The sequence below is a fragment of the Apium graveolens genome, chromosome 5, assembly GCF_009905375.1.
Source record: "Apium graveolens cultivar Ventura chromosome 5, ASM990537v1, whole genome shotgun sequence".
Taxonomy (NCBI): Eukaryota; Viridiplantae; Streptophyta; class Magnoliopsida; order Apiales; family Apiaceae; genus Apium; species Apium graveolens.
In genome coordinates this window covers 301,649,260-301,666,616 of record NC_133651.1, presented here as the reverse complement: position 1 = coordinate 301,666,616, position 17,357 = coordinate 301,649,260, and the positions used below count along the sequence as shown (strand labels likewise).

Here is a 17,357-nt window from a genome sequence, read left to right as displayed (position 1 = left end):
GGATTGTTTTTACTAACGTATTTGTTGCAGGTACTCTTTGAAGAATTCCCTCCTTGAGACGGTCAAGGAGGGGGATGTCCGTGAAAAGCTTGAAGGCCTCCAGGGGTATGCCTGATGATTGAAGGCCTCCTCCTGTATTCAACGGGTGTCCTCGTTGGGGATGTGAGGTTAACTTTGGTGTGTGCTTTGGGACCTCTGTTCTTGTATTCTACGGGTGTCCTCGTTGGAGAACTTTGGAGTCATCCTGCACTTTGTACCCAAGAGCTTGGGATCACCTGTCCTGCTATCTGGTGGGTTATCCTCATTCGGGGGACAGGGACGCGTCTGACACTTGGGGTGAACCGTGGTTGTACCTGCGTCCGTAAATCAAAGGAGATAGCTGTAGCGGAGTGTTATCCTTGCGCAGGGAGATGCATTATCCGTGAAGTCCTACGATTACAGATGAGCCTTGGGCCTTCGCGGTTGGGCCTCATAGTTGGACATTCTTAAAGCTAGCGGAAGATGGATTCTGGATGGGCTTCTACCGGGCCTAGGAATAAGAAGTCTAAGCCCATTAGATTTCTTGTTACCCAAGAACTACGTCAGGCTTGATCCCTATATAAAGGGTACGTAGGCACATTGAGAGGGGTAAGAAGTTGAAAACTGAAAAGGAGCCACCACTTGCCCTAATCAATCTCAGTCACCAATTAATACACAACCACCACACACCGCTTGATTTTTCGGCGAAGAACCACTGTCATAGATCTTAATTCTGGCGAGAAACCTCAAATTTTATTGTTACCAGATTCCTCCGTCAACACAACGTAAATAGTGATAAATATCACATACTTGATCAAAATTAAAAGCATCCACACCCTCGACTAATCAGAACCTCCATATTCCAAAAAGTTCCACACACCCACATAGTAAGTTGCAAACTTGTCAAGATGAAAAAAAATCCAGACTTTTATTATAATTTCTATAGCCAACAACTCCAAATCCAAAAGTAGCAATCAAACACAAAAAAAGTAACAATTAAAGAACCAACCAAATATTTAGCAAAAAAAAAAAAAGAACCAACCAAATATACTTGATCACACATTTCAATTCAATTAGATCAAGATTAACAGAAAAATTAAACTAAAATTAAAGATGTGGAATTTCTTACAACAAACTCAATGCCAGGATGATCAGAGCTCCAAAAGATTTCATGATCAGAAACAACAAAGTTGCCTGTAACAGTATCACCTTCATACCTAACATACTCACACACACACTAAACATTATTTACTATAATTGATAAGCTGATACATCTCCAAGCAAAGTGAGAAATAGTACAAGAAACACTAATACTATGTTTGACAATCTTTGTCTCCTCTCCATTGTAGAATCAGCAGTTACAACTAGTGTAGTTGGCTTAGATATAGAGACAGAAGAAATAAGTACAATTGACAGATGAGATCCTGCCTGAATGTGATAGCTTTATTACAAGTTTTAAATGCAAAAGATCAATGTGATATGTATAATCTGTTATCATAAAGGATCTTTTTCTTGACTTTTATCTATAATAACTAAATGAAAATATATAACAAAAACCACAACTTATGTCTTATATATTTAGAGGCTGAGACAAGACAACTAAGTGGAACAAGAAAGTAGAATGCTCCTGGCATCAGAAGTAACATACAAAGGATGTGAAATTACAGGTTACATTTAGGGGTAATGATTAATTTATAACAGTACCCAGAAAGGATTGACATCTCTCTATCTCCATTAACTTCATCAGCAGGAATCGCATTGCTGATTTCTTTCACATCCTCGTTACTAAGCTTTACTCCTAGAGATCCTATATTTGCATCAAGGTTCTTCGTTTTTGTCGTTCCTGTGTATCATTATAATGATGGTTAGATCATCAAGATTTTCAGGAACCCTCCTTAAACCTTCTGATATTAAACACTCGTATATTTAAACCAATGAATCCTCAAATATGCTTTCAATGGTCATAATTAAGTCATCAGGGAATGAAACTAATAAAAGGTGTTGTAATTTGCGGAAAGCATACAACATCAACTGTTAACAAATTCCAAGGTAAACGAATATATAACATAAAGAAGCAGTAATTTCATTGAAGTAATAGATGCAATTGAACGATTATCTCTCAAAGCGACTTGGCAGATCTAGTAAATAGATGTATAGAAGAACACACTTACTTGGCAGATCTAGTAATAGAATGAAAGCACAGTTCTACATTAGACAGACACCCTCATGATAGCAAGTTCAAGCAAAATCATTACAGAATTCAGCTTGCAAAATAAAAGCAAGTTTATAACGCTAATGATTTCTTAAAAATGTGTTAATTAATAAAGTTAAGATATTGTATACCAGGAATCGGTACAATCCCATCTTCTTGATGAAGAAGCCATGCCAAAGCCAGTTGAGGAGGAGTGCAGGAATGTTTTGCAGCTAGCTCGGCAAATCTTTTATACAAAAGTTTGTTCTTTTCTAGGTCGTCTCCACTAAACCTTGGATGCCTATTCTGAAAGCAAAAGTCCCAATAATATACGTAAATATTGTAGTCTGAATGTATTTTCTAGTCTTTATAATTCAGAAGTAAAGATTTCACAGGTACCATTAGAATTTCTCTGAGTAGTGATCTTTATTTAATCTATGGAGTAATAAACATACCATCGCACTACTTTTAGGCAAACTCTCCACCGTGGCCTTTCCACCAAAGAACCCATGGCCAAGAGGTCCATATGACACTATTCCAATGCCAAGCTCCCTATATTTAGTTACAGAAAAACAGAAATGATCAACTACATAATGATAAACAAATCTTGAGGCCATAATTTTGCCAACTAAAACTTATAGGATGAGTTGGTTAACAGAGGACTATAAGCAGAGCTGTATAACTACCGGCAGATTGGAATGATATCGTCTTCAATTTCACGAGTCCACAAAGAGTACTCCATTTGCACTGCTGTAATAGGATGAATAGCATGAGCTCTCCTTATTGTGTCCACACTAGCTTCAGATAAGCCTATGTACTTTATCTTTCCCTCCTCAACTAGCTTCTTCAGCTCCCCTATCTTATGTGCCAGAATCAATTCAAAACATTTGGTTAAGAACTTAATACACTTTTATGCCTAGATAATGAGCACATAGAGTTATCGCTACATTAAATATTAAAGGTATTGCTTACAGTGTTCTCTATTGGCACTGATGTATCGACTCGATGTTGATAGTAAAGATCAATATAGTCAACACCAAGCCTCTTGAGACTTGATTCACAGCATTCACGTACATATTCAGGAATTCCATTAACAATGGCTTTCATATCAGGTGTGAACCTAACTCCAAATTTTGTTGCTAACTGGACTTGTTCACGAGGAAGCTGCTTCAGTGCCTGATTAATGTGAGAAACACGCCAACTTTAAGCATAATCTATGAACTGGAACTTCACTTTGTACCATTTATTACATTAATAAGATCATAAGAAACTAACACAAGCTTAAGTAGTAAACTAGATCCTGCTTGTATTACTTGAGTCATCTAATGTCGATTAATCTCTAGCCTACTTAATGGAATCTGTTGTGCACTTATATTAAGAACTTGTATTCTTTACCTTTCCAATCATGATTTCATTGTCATGCTTGTATCCATAGACATCAGATGTATCAAAGAACGTAACACCCTTAGAGAATGCTTCCTTTATAATTGAACATCCATCTTCATGTGAAAGTGGAGTATTTAGCATCCCACTTAGTCCTGCGCATCCGAATCCCATTCTGGAAACCTGTGTAACAGAGTAAACACATGTTATCATAGATGTTATTTGTGAAGAAGGCAAGTATGAAATCTGTCGGACTCTACACATAGGTTTTCTGAAATTGAATCATACGAAGTTTTTTTTTTTAATTTTCGAGAGGGGTGTTATGTTACTATTTCAGTGCATCAGATTTTTAAGCATACGTGGAGGAGGATATTGGGGTTCGAATTCAAGACATTTCATCATGTAGAGGGATCCTCGCAGAATCAAACACATGACTTCTCATCATTTGGAGGGGCTAGGACAAAGGAATATTGTGCTAGGCTATCAACGAATTCTCAATCATATGAAACTTTTTAATTGTAAAGCCTTCATGTTAATACAGTAATAGAATCCAAAAAAAGATAAACATAATTTGCCAAATAGAAGTCATAGTTCTACACTTGCACCTTAAAAATAACAAACATATTTACCTCTAATCCTTGATTACCCAACTTCACTTTTTGGAATTGAATATTGGATGTCTGCTCCATTTCCCTTTAAGAAACTATCAATTTCTTTAATAGAATGTGTAATACTCCAATAATAAGTGTGCTACTAGCATAAGAGTACTTATATATTAATGTTATTGGTGTGCGCATAGGATAGGACAATCAGCAAACCAAAATTGACTATAAAGATTAAGGTCACTCTAACTACCAAACAGTCCATACATATGTTCAATCTATTCCTTGTTTGTTATTCTTTAGAAAAAACATCATGGCACTTCCATTTTATATTCATGTCAGATAATTCCTTTCTTAAACAAACAAGTTCTTGATATAAAGCTTGGCTCCTGGGGAGTAATAATCCAAGTCACTTGCCAATTGACCACCTTATTGTTCTTGTACTAGCTCAAAATGTATCTAAAGACTTGAGGAAAATATTTAAACATACTTTATGTAAATATTAAATCCATTTTTATGTAGGCAAGTTCAGAAATAGAAACTCATGCTACAATTGGGCTTTCGTTTTGTTTCCGTTTTTTTACCAAGAAAACTAGAACAAGCTAAATTAGTAAAACAGATTCTAATTGTGTTCCTTGTGTAATTCCTTCTATAATTAACTGATATTCTTACCTTTCTGATATGATTAAATCCATTGATATCCTATGTATCAAGAAACATAACTGATAACTCCTGGTGGTGGGGTTACTCCTTCGACGCCGTGTCTGGATCCTTTGCCGCTGTGGAAGTGTAGCTGTGGTGGGGTCCCTATAAAACAACACCGAAAGGGGGTTTAAGTCCCGCGGCGCCTCCGGTGTGAGAGTAAAAACTCGCTTTTGGGGAAAATGAAGATTGATATGAACAAAGGATGATTGTCCGTGTATATGACTGTAAGAAAGTGATTAACCTCAAAACCTTACCTTCTTGGGCTATTTATAGCCCAAGGATAGGGTTTTGGGGTTGTACTTTCGAATCATATCCATTGGTTCTCTGTCATTGGTTCCAGGAGCGGAGGACACCTAACTGGGGTGGATGATTTACACGTGTCAGTACGGGACTGACTGAGAGCGAGTGTGCTGGTGGTTTTTTTGCTATTTTTTAATTTTTGCTGCATTTTAAACTTGAATTGTAATTATATGTTTGATTTTTAATTGTATTTCTAGAAATTAGCTAGTTAATATTACTTTATTGTTGTACTTGATTTTTTCTTAATTACTATTACTTTTTGAACTAAAATTTAAATGACAATTAATTTCAGAAAAGTAAGGAGCGCATATCGGAAAAAGCTGGACAACACAAATCACCTCAATCAGGACAGCGCATACCCGTCCAACAGAGCGTGTACAAGAAAAATTTGGACAACGCAATTCACATCAATTTGGACAGCCGAATCCTTCTCGATCAGAAACTTAGTACACCATCCAAGTAAGTCACGAATTCAGTCACATTAGAAAGTCTGAACACAGTTTGCTTGTTTACATTACGAACCTCATAAACTAACAATGTACAATATAATAACATTTATATATATATATATGAATTAAGTTAATTGTAGTTGTAAAAAAATTAAATATTTATTAAATTGAGTGGATCCATATACATACATATGCAAGATCTTAAAAAAATATATATTTGAATAATACATTTCTTTATTTTTCAAAATATCTTTAAAATAATTATATATTATTTTATGTGTTTACATGTCTATTTTTACTTGGTCAAAAAAAACAACAACACGTTATTCAGAGATAAGATATGGGTCATTTAAAAATAGTGGGTGATAACTAACCGTCATAATAGGAGGGCACTGCCTCAAATTTGTAAATAAATATACGTGTCTCAACTAGTTTATTTCTTGCACAGCATCTTTTTTCTCAGGTATACCTCATTCTCTCTGTTTTCTTCTACCTTTCTTTTAAAATATGTTTTCTCACTTTTTTTATACTCACTTTAATACATTTAATTTACATGGATGTCAAGTTCTTTCAAATGCTTGCATACTTGCTGATTTAATAATACGTGATTTATACATGCTGTTAGATATTGATATTTGTTAATTAGTTCATATGTACTTGGTAAGTAATTTGTTAAATATTCAAGTACCATGTTTTTAAATTAGTAATTTATCTTAGATAAGATGATTTATGGTAGGAATCTTATGATTTTATTAAATTATGTAGGTGTCTGCAAAGTATCAGGTTAATAATTTATGTTGTTATTGAATATATAATTATATACTCGTGTGCAGGGATATGTTTTATTGTAATATTACTGTATATAATATGTTCACTAACCTGCATATTTTATTAATATCATTATTATTATGTATTGTTATCATTATTGATATTATTATATATTAACTGATTTGGGTAGTCATAGATAATTTATTAGTGAGTGGTAAAATAAAATGAATTGGTATTGTTTTGGCATGTTATTATACTAAATATATTATGTCTAGAATTTAATAATGTGTTTATTAATTTTATATTAGTTAATGTAAAATTTACACATGTTTTTATTATTTATTTTTCAAAGTGTTATACATCTTGTAAGTTTAATGTGCCTGGTAATGTGTGTATATTTATTTTCATCATTATGAATACATTATTTACGTGTTATTAATGTATTTGGCTTAATTTATATAATGTGGTAGAGTTAGTAAATATTTTATTTGATTTGATGAATGAAAAACTATTATTACTTATTTATTATTTTACACTATCTAAATTATGTTTTAAAATCTTAAAGTTTGTTTTGTTTATAATTTTGTGTTGCCAGCCTATTATTCTGTTTTATTTTGTTGTCAACCAATTACTCTGTTCTTTTGTAAGCATGTTAATGTTAGCATGATATTTTCAGATTGGATTTAAGGTGTTTGCATTACTTGTATAAATTAGGTTAGTAATTATCTTTGTTTGGTTCACTTAAATATAGGAATTACTTGGAAATATTTTGGACCATCATTAGCCCAGTAAGGTAAGTTAACTCTTCACACTTTATTTTATTTTGAAATCTTTAAATATTTTTGCACTGCTTTTATTTTAAAATTTATGGATCAAGTACCCTGTTTTAGAAATAAGAATTCCCAGTGAGCTTTGACTTATGAACCAGTTAGTAATTGCGTATAGTTCCGGAACTAGCCTTTGATACCTTACTAGGGAGTGCTACTTATGATGCCTTCGGGAGCGCACACTCTATGATACCTTAGTAAGGGGCGCATTATTGACAGAAATTATGAACTTTTGATACTGTGTCACCAGGTATTTGTGGCCTTAGCGAGCTGTGGAATTTTATATCTTATGTCATATGGATTTTGGAAAATGATTTTTGTTTTATAAAATTATGATACTTGATCCACTAGTGTAGAATTGTTTTCTTGTTGGGTTCTTGGCTCATTACTCACAAATTTTCAGGTGCTTAGCTTTTGGGACATCTTAAAGGTGGACTTGATTTGAGCTTGCTTTGGAATAATATTTTAGTGATTATGTTTGTATTGGAGCTGCGTTTCCCAGGTTTTGCTTTATTTTTAGCTTAGATGATTTTATTTCTTTCTCGGATTTTAGAATTTTATGAAAAACTAGAAATTTATTCTTATTATGGATTAAATTTGGAGTTTTAGCTGAATATTTAAGTATAATTGTTTTCTGAAAAGTTGGGGTATTACAGTTGGTATCAGAGCCTAGGTTAACTTCCTGTAGACTGCCTTTTAGGTGTGATATATGAGTTGAGAGTTTTAAAATATTAATATTTTGTTGTGGCACTTGTAGATGGCAGCTAATGATAATATTTGGGGTTTTGAAGATGAGATATTTGATGAGGATGATCCGGAAGAGGAGTTCATGGAGGATGAAGATGAACAAGAGTAGGAGGCAACGGTCCCTACTACTATGGATGTGGGGGATTCGGCACCAGTTCCTGATTATGATGATTGTGACTCAGTTATTGGACTGGTAGTACCGCGAGCAGGAATTCTTGGGGAGTTGACAGATATGGATAGTGATACTATTGTTTGGCTGGAGGAGCAGATTGATGAGTTGACTATTGAAAGTGGAAATTTGAAGATAGAAAGAGATGTTTTAGCGGAGGAATTGAAGGATGAAAGGAATAAGTCAAGAATTGCACAACAGACCTATAAAAAGAAATTGGATGAGATTGTCCAATTCACTAACTCTTATAATCCAAAAACTTTAGAAAAATGGTGTACTGAAACAGGAGTTAGGGAGATTAATAACTTCATATCGGACATACGACTCCAAATGGAAATCACGAATCGACAAATTGAGTGCTTATTTAAGAAAGATTGAGATTATCATTAGATTGTAGTTCATTTCATATATGCATTTGTTTTGATTGCTTGTATTATTTTAAGAGATTTATAAATAAAGTTTCGAGCATTGATTTTACTTTATCATAAATATTTTGTATATTGTTATTAATATCGGGATTGAGTTTTAAATGAATTATGTAGGAATCATGCCTCGTCAGAATACTAACAACGTGATGACTCAATTGGCTGAAACATTGGCAACGTTGGTGGGGGACCAGCAAGGTGGACCTAGGAGCTTGATATCCGAATTTAAGAAGTTAAGTCCACCCATTTTTGAAGGATCCACAAATCCTTCGGAAGTGGATAAGTGGCTGCAAGAGATGGAGAAGATTTTTGATTTATTAGGGAGTACAGACAAACAGAAAGTCAGTTTGGCAAGCTACCAACTCCAAGGGAGTGCCTATGATTGGTGGCTTATGGAGAAAAGGCGTGTTGAAGGTAACGAGGAAGGAGCTGCCCAAGCATACACTTGGAAAACTTTTAAGGAGTCATTTCAGGACAAGTATTTTCCTAGAACGATTTGAGTTAAGTTGGAGCGTGATTTTATAAGGTTGGAGCAAGGAGAAAAACAAACTGTCTCAGAATATGAAGCTGAATTTGCCCGTTTAGCCAAGTATGCGCCATCTTTGGTTGCAGACGAGGTTAGTAGGGCACGTAGGTTTGAAGAGGGGCTACGAAGTGAGATAAGAAGGCATGTGTCAGCATTTGAACTAAGTAGTTACAAGATGGTGTTGAACAAAGCTTTAGTAGTGGAGAGAGGATTGATGGTAGAGGACGGAAGGTAAGATTTTGAGTCTAAGAAGAGAGCTGAGCCTACAAGTGGATTTAACGAGAATGGATCATCGAGGAAGTTCAATAATCGAGGAAATTTTAATCGACGCGATTCAGGAGCTAAGCTTTCTTGTTCTAGATGTGGAAGGAATCACTTGGATAAGGATTGTCGTTGGAACACTGGAGCCTGCTTTAGTTGTGGGGAGTCTGGGCACAAGATTGCAGAGTGTCCAAAACGCGATACTTCAAAGGACAAGGGTAATAGAAACATTGGCACCCTAGCCGCGCTTGGACCAAACTATGGACGCGTATTTAAGCTTCCTATAGAGCCGAACACAAATTAAGGTACATATTTATTTCTATTCTGTTTGGTTCTTAAATGGATATATTATGTGACTTTTGAAATTTATATATTTTTATGTATGTTTAAATTTGGGGACCAAATTTTTTTTAAGGTGGGTAGAATGTAATAACCAGTATTTTTCTTTATATATATATATATGAATTAAGTTAATTGTAGTTGTAAAAAAATTAAATATTTATTAAATTGAGTGGATCCATATCTCTACATATGCAAGATCTTAAAAAAATATATATATTTGAATAATACATTTCATTATATTTCAAAATATCTTTAAAACAATTATATATTATTTTATGTGTTTACATGTCTATTTTTACTTGGTCAAAAAAAAACAACAACAACAACACGTTATTCAGAGATAAGATATGGGTCATTTAAAAATAGTGGGTGATAACTAACCGTCATAGGAGGGCACTACCTCAAATTTGTAAATAAATATACGTGTCTCAGCTAGTTTATTTCTTGCACAGCATCTTCTTTCTCAGGTATACCTCATTCTCTCTGTTTTCTTCTACCTTTCTTTTAAAATATGTTTTCTCCCTTTTTTTATACTCACTTTAATACATTTAATTTATATGGATGTCAAGTTCTTTCAAATGCTTGCATACTTGCTGATTTAATAATACGTGATTTATACATGCTATTAGATATTGATATTTGTTAATTAGTTCATATGTACTTGGTATGTAATTTGTTAAATATTCAAGTACCATATTTTTAAATTAGTAATTTATCTTAGATAAGATGATTTATGGTAGGAATCTTATGATTTTATTAAATTATGTAGGTGTCTGCAAAGTATCAGGTTAATAATTTATGTTGTTATTGAATATAATTATATACTCCTGGGATATGTTTTATTGTAATATTATTGTATATAATATGTTCACTAACCTGCATATTTTATTAATATCATTATTATTATGTATTGTTATCATTATTGCTATTATTATATATTAACTGATTTGGGTAGTCATAGATAATTTATTAGTGAGTGGTAAAATAAAATGAATTGGTATTATTTTGGCATGTTATTATACTAAATATATTATGTCTAGAATTTAATAATGTGTTTATTAATTTTATATTAGTTAATGTAAAATTTACACATGTTTTTATTATTTATTTTTCAAAGTGTTATACATCTTTTAAGTTTAATGTGTCTGATAATGTGTGTATATTTATTTTCATCATTATGTATACATTATTTACGTGTTATTAATGTATTTGGCTTAATTTATATAATGTGGTAGAGTTAGTAAATATTTTATTTGATTTGATGAATGAAAAACTATTATTACTTATTAATTGTTTTACACTATCTAAATTATGTTTTAAAATCTTAAAGTTTGTTTTGTTTATAATTTTGTGTTGCCAGTCTATTATTCTATTTTATTTTGTTGTCAACCAATTACTCTGTTCTTTTGTAAGCATGTTAATGTTAGGGTACATAATTCTAACATGTTTGACTGTGACATTACTGCTTAGCATGATATTTTCAGATTGGATTTAAGGTGTTTGCATTACTTGTATAAATTAGGTTAGTAATTATCTTTTTTGGTTCACTTAAATATAGGAATTACTTGGAAATATTTTGGACCATCATTAGCCCAGTAAGGTAAGTTAACTCTTCACACTTTATTTTATTTTGAAATCTTTAAATATTTTTGCACTGCTTTTATTTTAAAATTTATGGATCAAGTACCCTGTTTTAGAAATAAGAATTCCCAGTGAGCTTTGACTTATGAACCACTTAGTAATTGCGTATAGTTCCGGAACTAGCCTTTGATACCTTACTAGGGAGTGCTACTTATGATGCCTTCGGGAGCGCACACTCTATGATACCTTAGTAAGGGGCGCATTATTGACAGAAATTATGAACTTTTGATACTGTGTCACCAGGTATTTGTGGCCTTAGCGAGCTGTGGAATTTTATATCTTATGTCATATGGATTTTGGAAAATGATTTTTGTTTTATAAAATTATGATACTTGATCCAATAGTGTAGAATTGTTTTCTTGCTGGGTTCTTGGCTCATTACTCACAAATTTTCAGGTGCTTAGCTTTTAGGACATCTTAAAGGTGGACTTGATTTGAGCTTGCTTTGGAATAATATTTTAGTGATTATGTTTGTATTGGAGCTGCGTTTCCCAGGATTTGCTTTATTTTTAGCTTAGATGATTTTATTTCTATCTCGGATTTTAGAATTTTATGAAAAACTAGAAACTTATTCTTATTATGGATTAAATTTGGAGTTTTAGCTGAATATTTAAGTATAATTGTTTTCTGAAAAGTTGGGGTATTACATACAACATATGCAACTTAGGAAAATTTGTTTGGAAGCTTTGGGAGCCCTGCTGGAAATAGACCAGCCATATCGCAACATTCACCTGTTCTATCATAACAGCATGCAGTTCACTCAGGACCAAGCACCCCGGATCAATCACAACAATCACAGCAACTTACTGCTCAATCGCGTCAACTCACACCAAACACACAAAATGTATCTTCTACAGCTGGAAATGATTTCGGTTATTGGTCTATTGGCTCTACACATACTGATGAACGGATTCGAGTACAAGTCATTGAAAAAGTGTAAGTTTTAAGTTAATCTTTTTTACTTGCGAAAACTAGGTATTTTCTGCAAATTCAAGCAGTGTTATTAATATGTCTTGCATAAATTTATTTTTCAAGATTGAAACCTTCATATCAATGTTCTGCTAGGATTAGAAAAATCTTGTATGAAAGACTTGAGCCCAAAGGATATAACTAGAAATCAGTTTCAAAAGAAACTCAAGATTTCTATTTTGAAGAATTTAAGGTAATTACATAATATTTTTTCTTATACTTGCATTTATTTATAAATTGATTTGTGACAAGTATTTGTTTATTGTCGTAGAAATATTTTGTGTGGAGGCAATCAGATAAAATAATATATAAGGGCTGGTTAGGAAATGCACGGAAGAAGTATTCAGAAATTTATAGTGTAGCTCGTGCTGGATGGGAAAATGGTGAAGAACGAGATAAAAGAATTGATGAGATTGTTCTTTCGAGTTGGATTAAATTTTGGGAAACTTCAGAATTTTAGAGGAAGTCTATGATTCAGAAAAATAATCGTTCCAGCGGGGTTGATGGCCACCATTCAACACATACTAGTGGTTCTGCTTCTCATAGGACAGTTGTAGCTCATTGGGTAATCTTGCAATGATTCATTTATCAACTTAGTTTTTAAAATTATTATCACTTGCTCTAATGTTTGTAATAAATACAATTTTTTAGAAAATGAAGTACAATCGAGAGTCAAGTGCAGATCAGGTATTTTTATTGACACACACTAGATGTGTGAAGAAAAAAAGAATGTAGATGGTGAGAATGGCATAGATTACGAGGATGATGAGGATGGCGAGGACTCTGATGAAGAAAGGATATGGGTTGATAAAAAAAGTCAACAAACATATGTAAGTTACTTACATTTCTTTTTTAAGCCTGCTCTCCTGATTTTATGAATTATACTTTACTAGTAGAGTCCAGAATGCTGATATAAAATCACTACTAGTATGGATAATTTATAATACTGTCAATTAGGATTCATTGCCATTAGAATTCATTGCCAAGTGATTATTTAGAAATTATCTTCAAGGGTAGTATATCAACTGCCTATTTTTGTTAAGAAAGTTTGGCCAAGAACATTACAAATATATGGTACTAGTGACTACTGCTTTCATGGGTAGTATATAGTTCTCCTCACTTGTTTATTCTATTATCTCCTATGAGTCAAATGTCACAATACAAGTAGAAAAAATGGTTTGGCAACTTTTCTATAATGATACTTTATAAATTTACTTTTTTTTGCTAAGTTATAAATTTACTTTTCAAAATGAACAAATAGAGAGAAATTATATGAGTTTCTTTACTACATACCCCATGGAAACTCCTTGGTACGAATGTGCAAATATGAATATGGTTGCACATAAAATTAATAACACAATAACATCAGAAGTAGTACATTCGGTACTTATCACTGCCTAAATATATTTTCTACATAAAATCATGCAGCATTAGCTAGATTGAGCAGCTAGCTCCTTGAAACAATATATATATATATATATATATAAATTTACACGAACAGAAAGCTTACAGGGGGCTCATTAAAATGAGTATGACCCTTGGAGAGAACAACAAAAGCAAGAATGTTGCACGATACAATGCCTACATAGGTTTTTTTTAAGGAAACACAAGTTTAGAATGTGTATAATTAACTCAAAATTAATTTCATGAAAGTCCATTCGTCTTTCATTCCTCCATTATTAGTTGTTATATTTGACTTTTGTACAGTAAGTCAGTAAGCAATCTAATTGATTGACCAAAGTTTATTAATTGTTAATAATTGAACAAAATAGATGTTGTTAATGGAATGGGGTTACTTGTACCCATATATTTATAGTCATTGATTGATGTTATTATAAATTTTGTGGGGTTGATGTTATAAATTTGGTTGGTAACTACTGTTGGTGTATACAAGAAACATTCCTGAAACTTTGTGAGTTATATGAGAATGCTGGAGAGCCAATTGACAAAAATACTATATTTCTTGAGGTAGCAGGAGGGGTTGACAAGAGAAAGAGGGTGTATGGCGTTGGTTCATCACAAACTCTGTTTTATAAGCCGGAGACAATTCCCAGCAGTTCATCAGCCGATGCAGAAAATCAGAAGTTGCAGGAAGAGCTAAAAATTATGAAGGATAAGATGAAAGTAATGGAGGATAAAATAGCCAAAATTCTGAAGGTTACTTCTGCCCAAGTTGCTCAAACCCCTGCCACTAATTTAGATAGTGAAAATGGTGGTGAGGATAGTGAAAATGGTGGTGACCAGTAAAGTAACTAGTTTAGTACGTTGATGGTGAATGGTAATGTTGGACACTAATAGTGCTACTAATATTTATAGTTATGACCAGTATTGCATTGCTTTTTGTGTACTGGGTTTGAGTGTAGTGCAACTCTTACCCCATTTTGGACAAAGTGCTGCATTATGATATGAAACAAATTAGATTTTGTTAAATTTTTATTTAATTGTATATTTATTGATATAGAAATGTCAACAATTTTGGAAATTGAAATATTTGCACCATATTAATTTAAGCATGTTTACCAACAGAATGCCATCATAAATGTAGATCTTTAACAACGAAATTACGTCAGATTTCAGATTTGTTATAACGAAATAATGTGGGATTTTTTTGTTAGCAACTTTTAAACTAACCATTGTCTTTCTAGATCTACTACCAAAATTATGTTAGAAGTTCATTACTAAATTTAACAACAGAGTTTGTTAGCAAAATTCTGTTAGAAGTTTGTTACTAAATTTAACGACGGATTATTTGTTGGTAGTTTGTTAATGACAAAATGTGTGTTATTAGTTTGTTAGTATTTCGTTACTAACTAAGTTACGGACCCTTAATCCGTTAGTTATATGATTCCCAACAGCGTTTACACTAACCATTTAATTCAGTTGATATTCAGTTAGGAAGTGATCTTGCCAACTGTTTTTCTTGATTTACCAACCGAATATTTCATTGGCCAATACTGAAATTTCTTGTAGTGTGAACATTCATCGTCATGTGGAAATGGAGCATTTAGCATTCCACTTAGTCCTGCACATCCAAATCCCTAATCTCGAAACCTGTAAAACAGAATAATCAGGTCATCTGATAGGGTTTTTCTGGTAAAGAATGAAAATAATTAATACATTGCCTCTACAAATAGGTTTTCGACAATCTTGTAACTATAGAAAGATTGTAATTGTAAAGCCTCCATCGTTTACAGTTTAATTAAATAAGGAACTGCATTGGTTTTTCATTACTATAACACTAACATAATGTGCAAGATTTGACTAATAGTTATATTTATCCAACATAAACCTTAATTTAACAGTTGTGCAAGAACTAAATTGAGTACTACTGTATATCATTTCAGGACAAAAACATTATGCCAAGTAAAAAAGCATGGTTTTAAGCTTAAAGTCCTCATACTGTTAACAGAAACTTAAGAAAATTGACCACTAATCCTTGATTAATCTACCTCAATCTCTTCAAGTCTTATTAAATCATGTAAGTGCAATTTATAACATTAATATTGAAGAAGTAAGCTCTGAATCAAACTAGCTTAATTAAAACAAACTTGAACTTTAGATGTTAATTCTAACTTTCATAAATTCTTCAAATGTTGTAATCCTAAAAGAGTGAAGCAAATACAGATAAAGCTTCTGCCTTGCACAAACCATCTATCTATTCATATTCTATAATTGTATTACAAGAGAAGACTCACCTTCTCTCATCTTTTAATGCAAGTGCTCCCTTTGACTTTGACTCCCCACGTGAACATATCATACACTCTTTCTTACACAATAAGAGTAGTTTGATTTTTTACCAGGTGTTAAAAGTTCAAAATTACAAAATAGTATTTTCATACATTATTATTCCAATTTTGTTTTTAGGATTAAAAGTAAGATATGCGAGAATTATTTAAGCAGGAGGTCTTAGCAGATGGCAGATTTGAGTAGGAAATTACACCCGTAATATGCACGAATTTAGGTTGGAGGCCATGAAAATAGATGTGTTAATTTTTTAAGAAATATATGTAAGTTATTCCGAATATCCGATTATAAAAAAATAAATATACATTGTTATGGAAATCAGTCAATTTTTCAAAAATTGCCGATAAATCGTTTAAAAATCGGTAAAAAAAATCATTCAATTTAACCGATTTTCAATAAATCATCCGATATTCTAAAAATTGTTCGATAAATTATAAATCAATACCTCAATCAAATAATTCCGATTTCCGAAATCTGTAACAGTTTTGTTCTCATATTTTTATGTGACGTTTATGATTTAATATCTACTTACACGACTACACATGCTCCTCAGTCTTGCAGTCAGTACAACTCTCACTTGTAATTCCTGTCTCTCCCTTAACATACAATTCTCTTCCATGGCCTTCTTACACCGCCGTCTTATATATTTCACTGCTCTTTTTTTCCTCACTTTCGCCGCATCTGCGGCCGCAACTCACCGGAAACTCGGTTTGTCACTCACCCAACAATCTCTAACCTCAACTCTAACTAAATTTGTTTAGTTACGCAAGTGTTTGATAATTTTTATTTTTATTTTTTTAGGTGCAGAAATGAAGAATGGTCAAGAAGATTCAAGCGAGTCGTGGGAGATATTGATGATAACTCGGAGGCGACTCAGTGGACTAGGATCATGGCCGCCTTCTTGTAGATCCAAATGCGAAAGCTGCACGCCGTGTAATCCGGTTCACATACCGGTTCACCCCGGTTTTTCTCTGCCATTAGAGTATTACCCTGAAGCATGGCGCTGCAAATGTCGAAATAAAACCTACAAGCCTTAAATTAATATCACTCGAAATAGTTGAATATATAGTTTGTACTTTGTAACTAGAATATACTTCAAGATTTTATACTAATGGCTTCATATTTCATGTAGCATTTGATGATATGTTTATGCTTCCTCTGCATTTACTACTTCACTAGCTGCATAATTATTACAACTTCTTAAATGTATGCTACAAGTACTGCAATGTTTTCCGTTCTTGATTTTTTTATGAATTGTGTGAGTGTGTGTATCTTCTGTGTTGTTTATGA

General features: G+C 32.8%; 1 protein-coding gene across 1 annotated transcript; it reads right to left on the bottom strand.

Annotated features, from left to right (window-relative positions):
• Positions 1-1,386: 1,386 nt before the first annotated feature.
• LOC141659264 (putative aldo-keto reductase 1) lies at positions 1,387-4,376 on the bottom strand. Its single transcript, XM_074466060.1, has 7 exons — positions 4,222-4,376; positions 3,605-3,775; positions 3,182-3,385; positions 2,896-3,068; positions 2,665-2,761; positions 2,362-2,515; positions 1,387-1,861 (listed from the first exon to the last, which is right to left on the bottom strand). Exons 1-7 carry the CDS (start codon positions 4,279-4,281, stop codon positions 1,680-1,682), a joined length of 1,041 nt encoding a protein of 346 aa, XP_074322161.1. The 5' UTR covers positions 4,282-4,376; the 3' UTR covers positions 1,387-1,679.
• Positions 4,377-17,357: the final 12,981 nt, after the last annotated feature.

What these genes read in the sequence shown, in the direction of transcription:
- LOC141659264 (XM_074466060.1), bottom strand. Translation starts at nt 4,281, where the DNA reads ATGGAGCAGACATCCAATATTCAATTCCAAAAAGTGAAGTTGGGTAAT. An exon ending in ATGAAATCATGATTGGAAAG is followed by an intron (nt 3,386 to 3,604) that starts GTAAAGAATACA and finishes CACATTAATCAG; the next exon opens with GCACTGAAGCAGCTTCCTCG. An exon ending in GATATCATTCCAATCTGCCG is followed by an intron (nt 2,762 to 2,895) that starts GTAGTTATACAG and finishes AACTAAATATAG; the next exon opens with GGAGCTTGGCATTGGAATAG.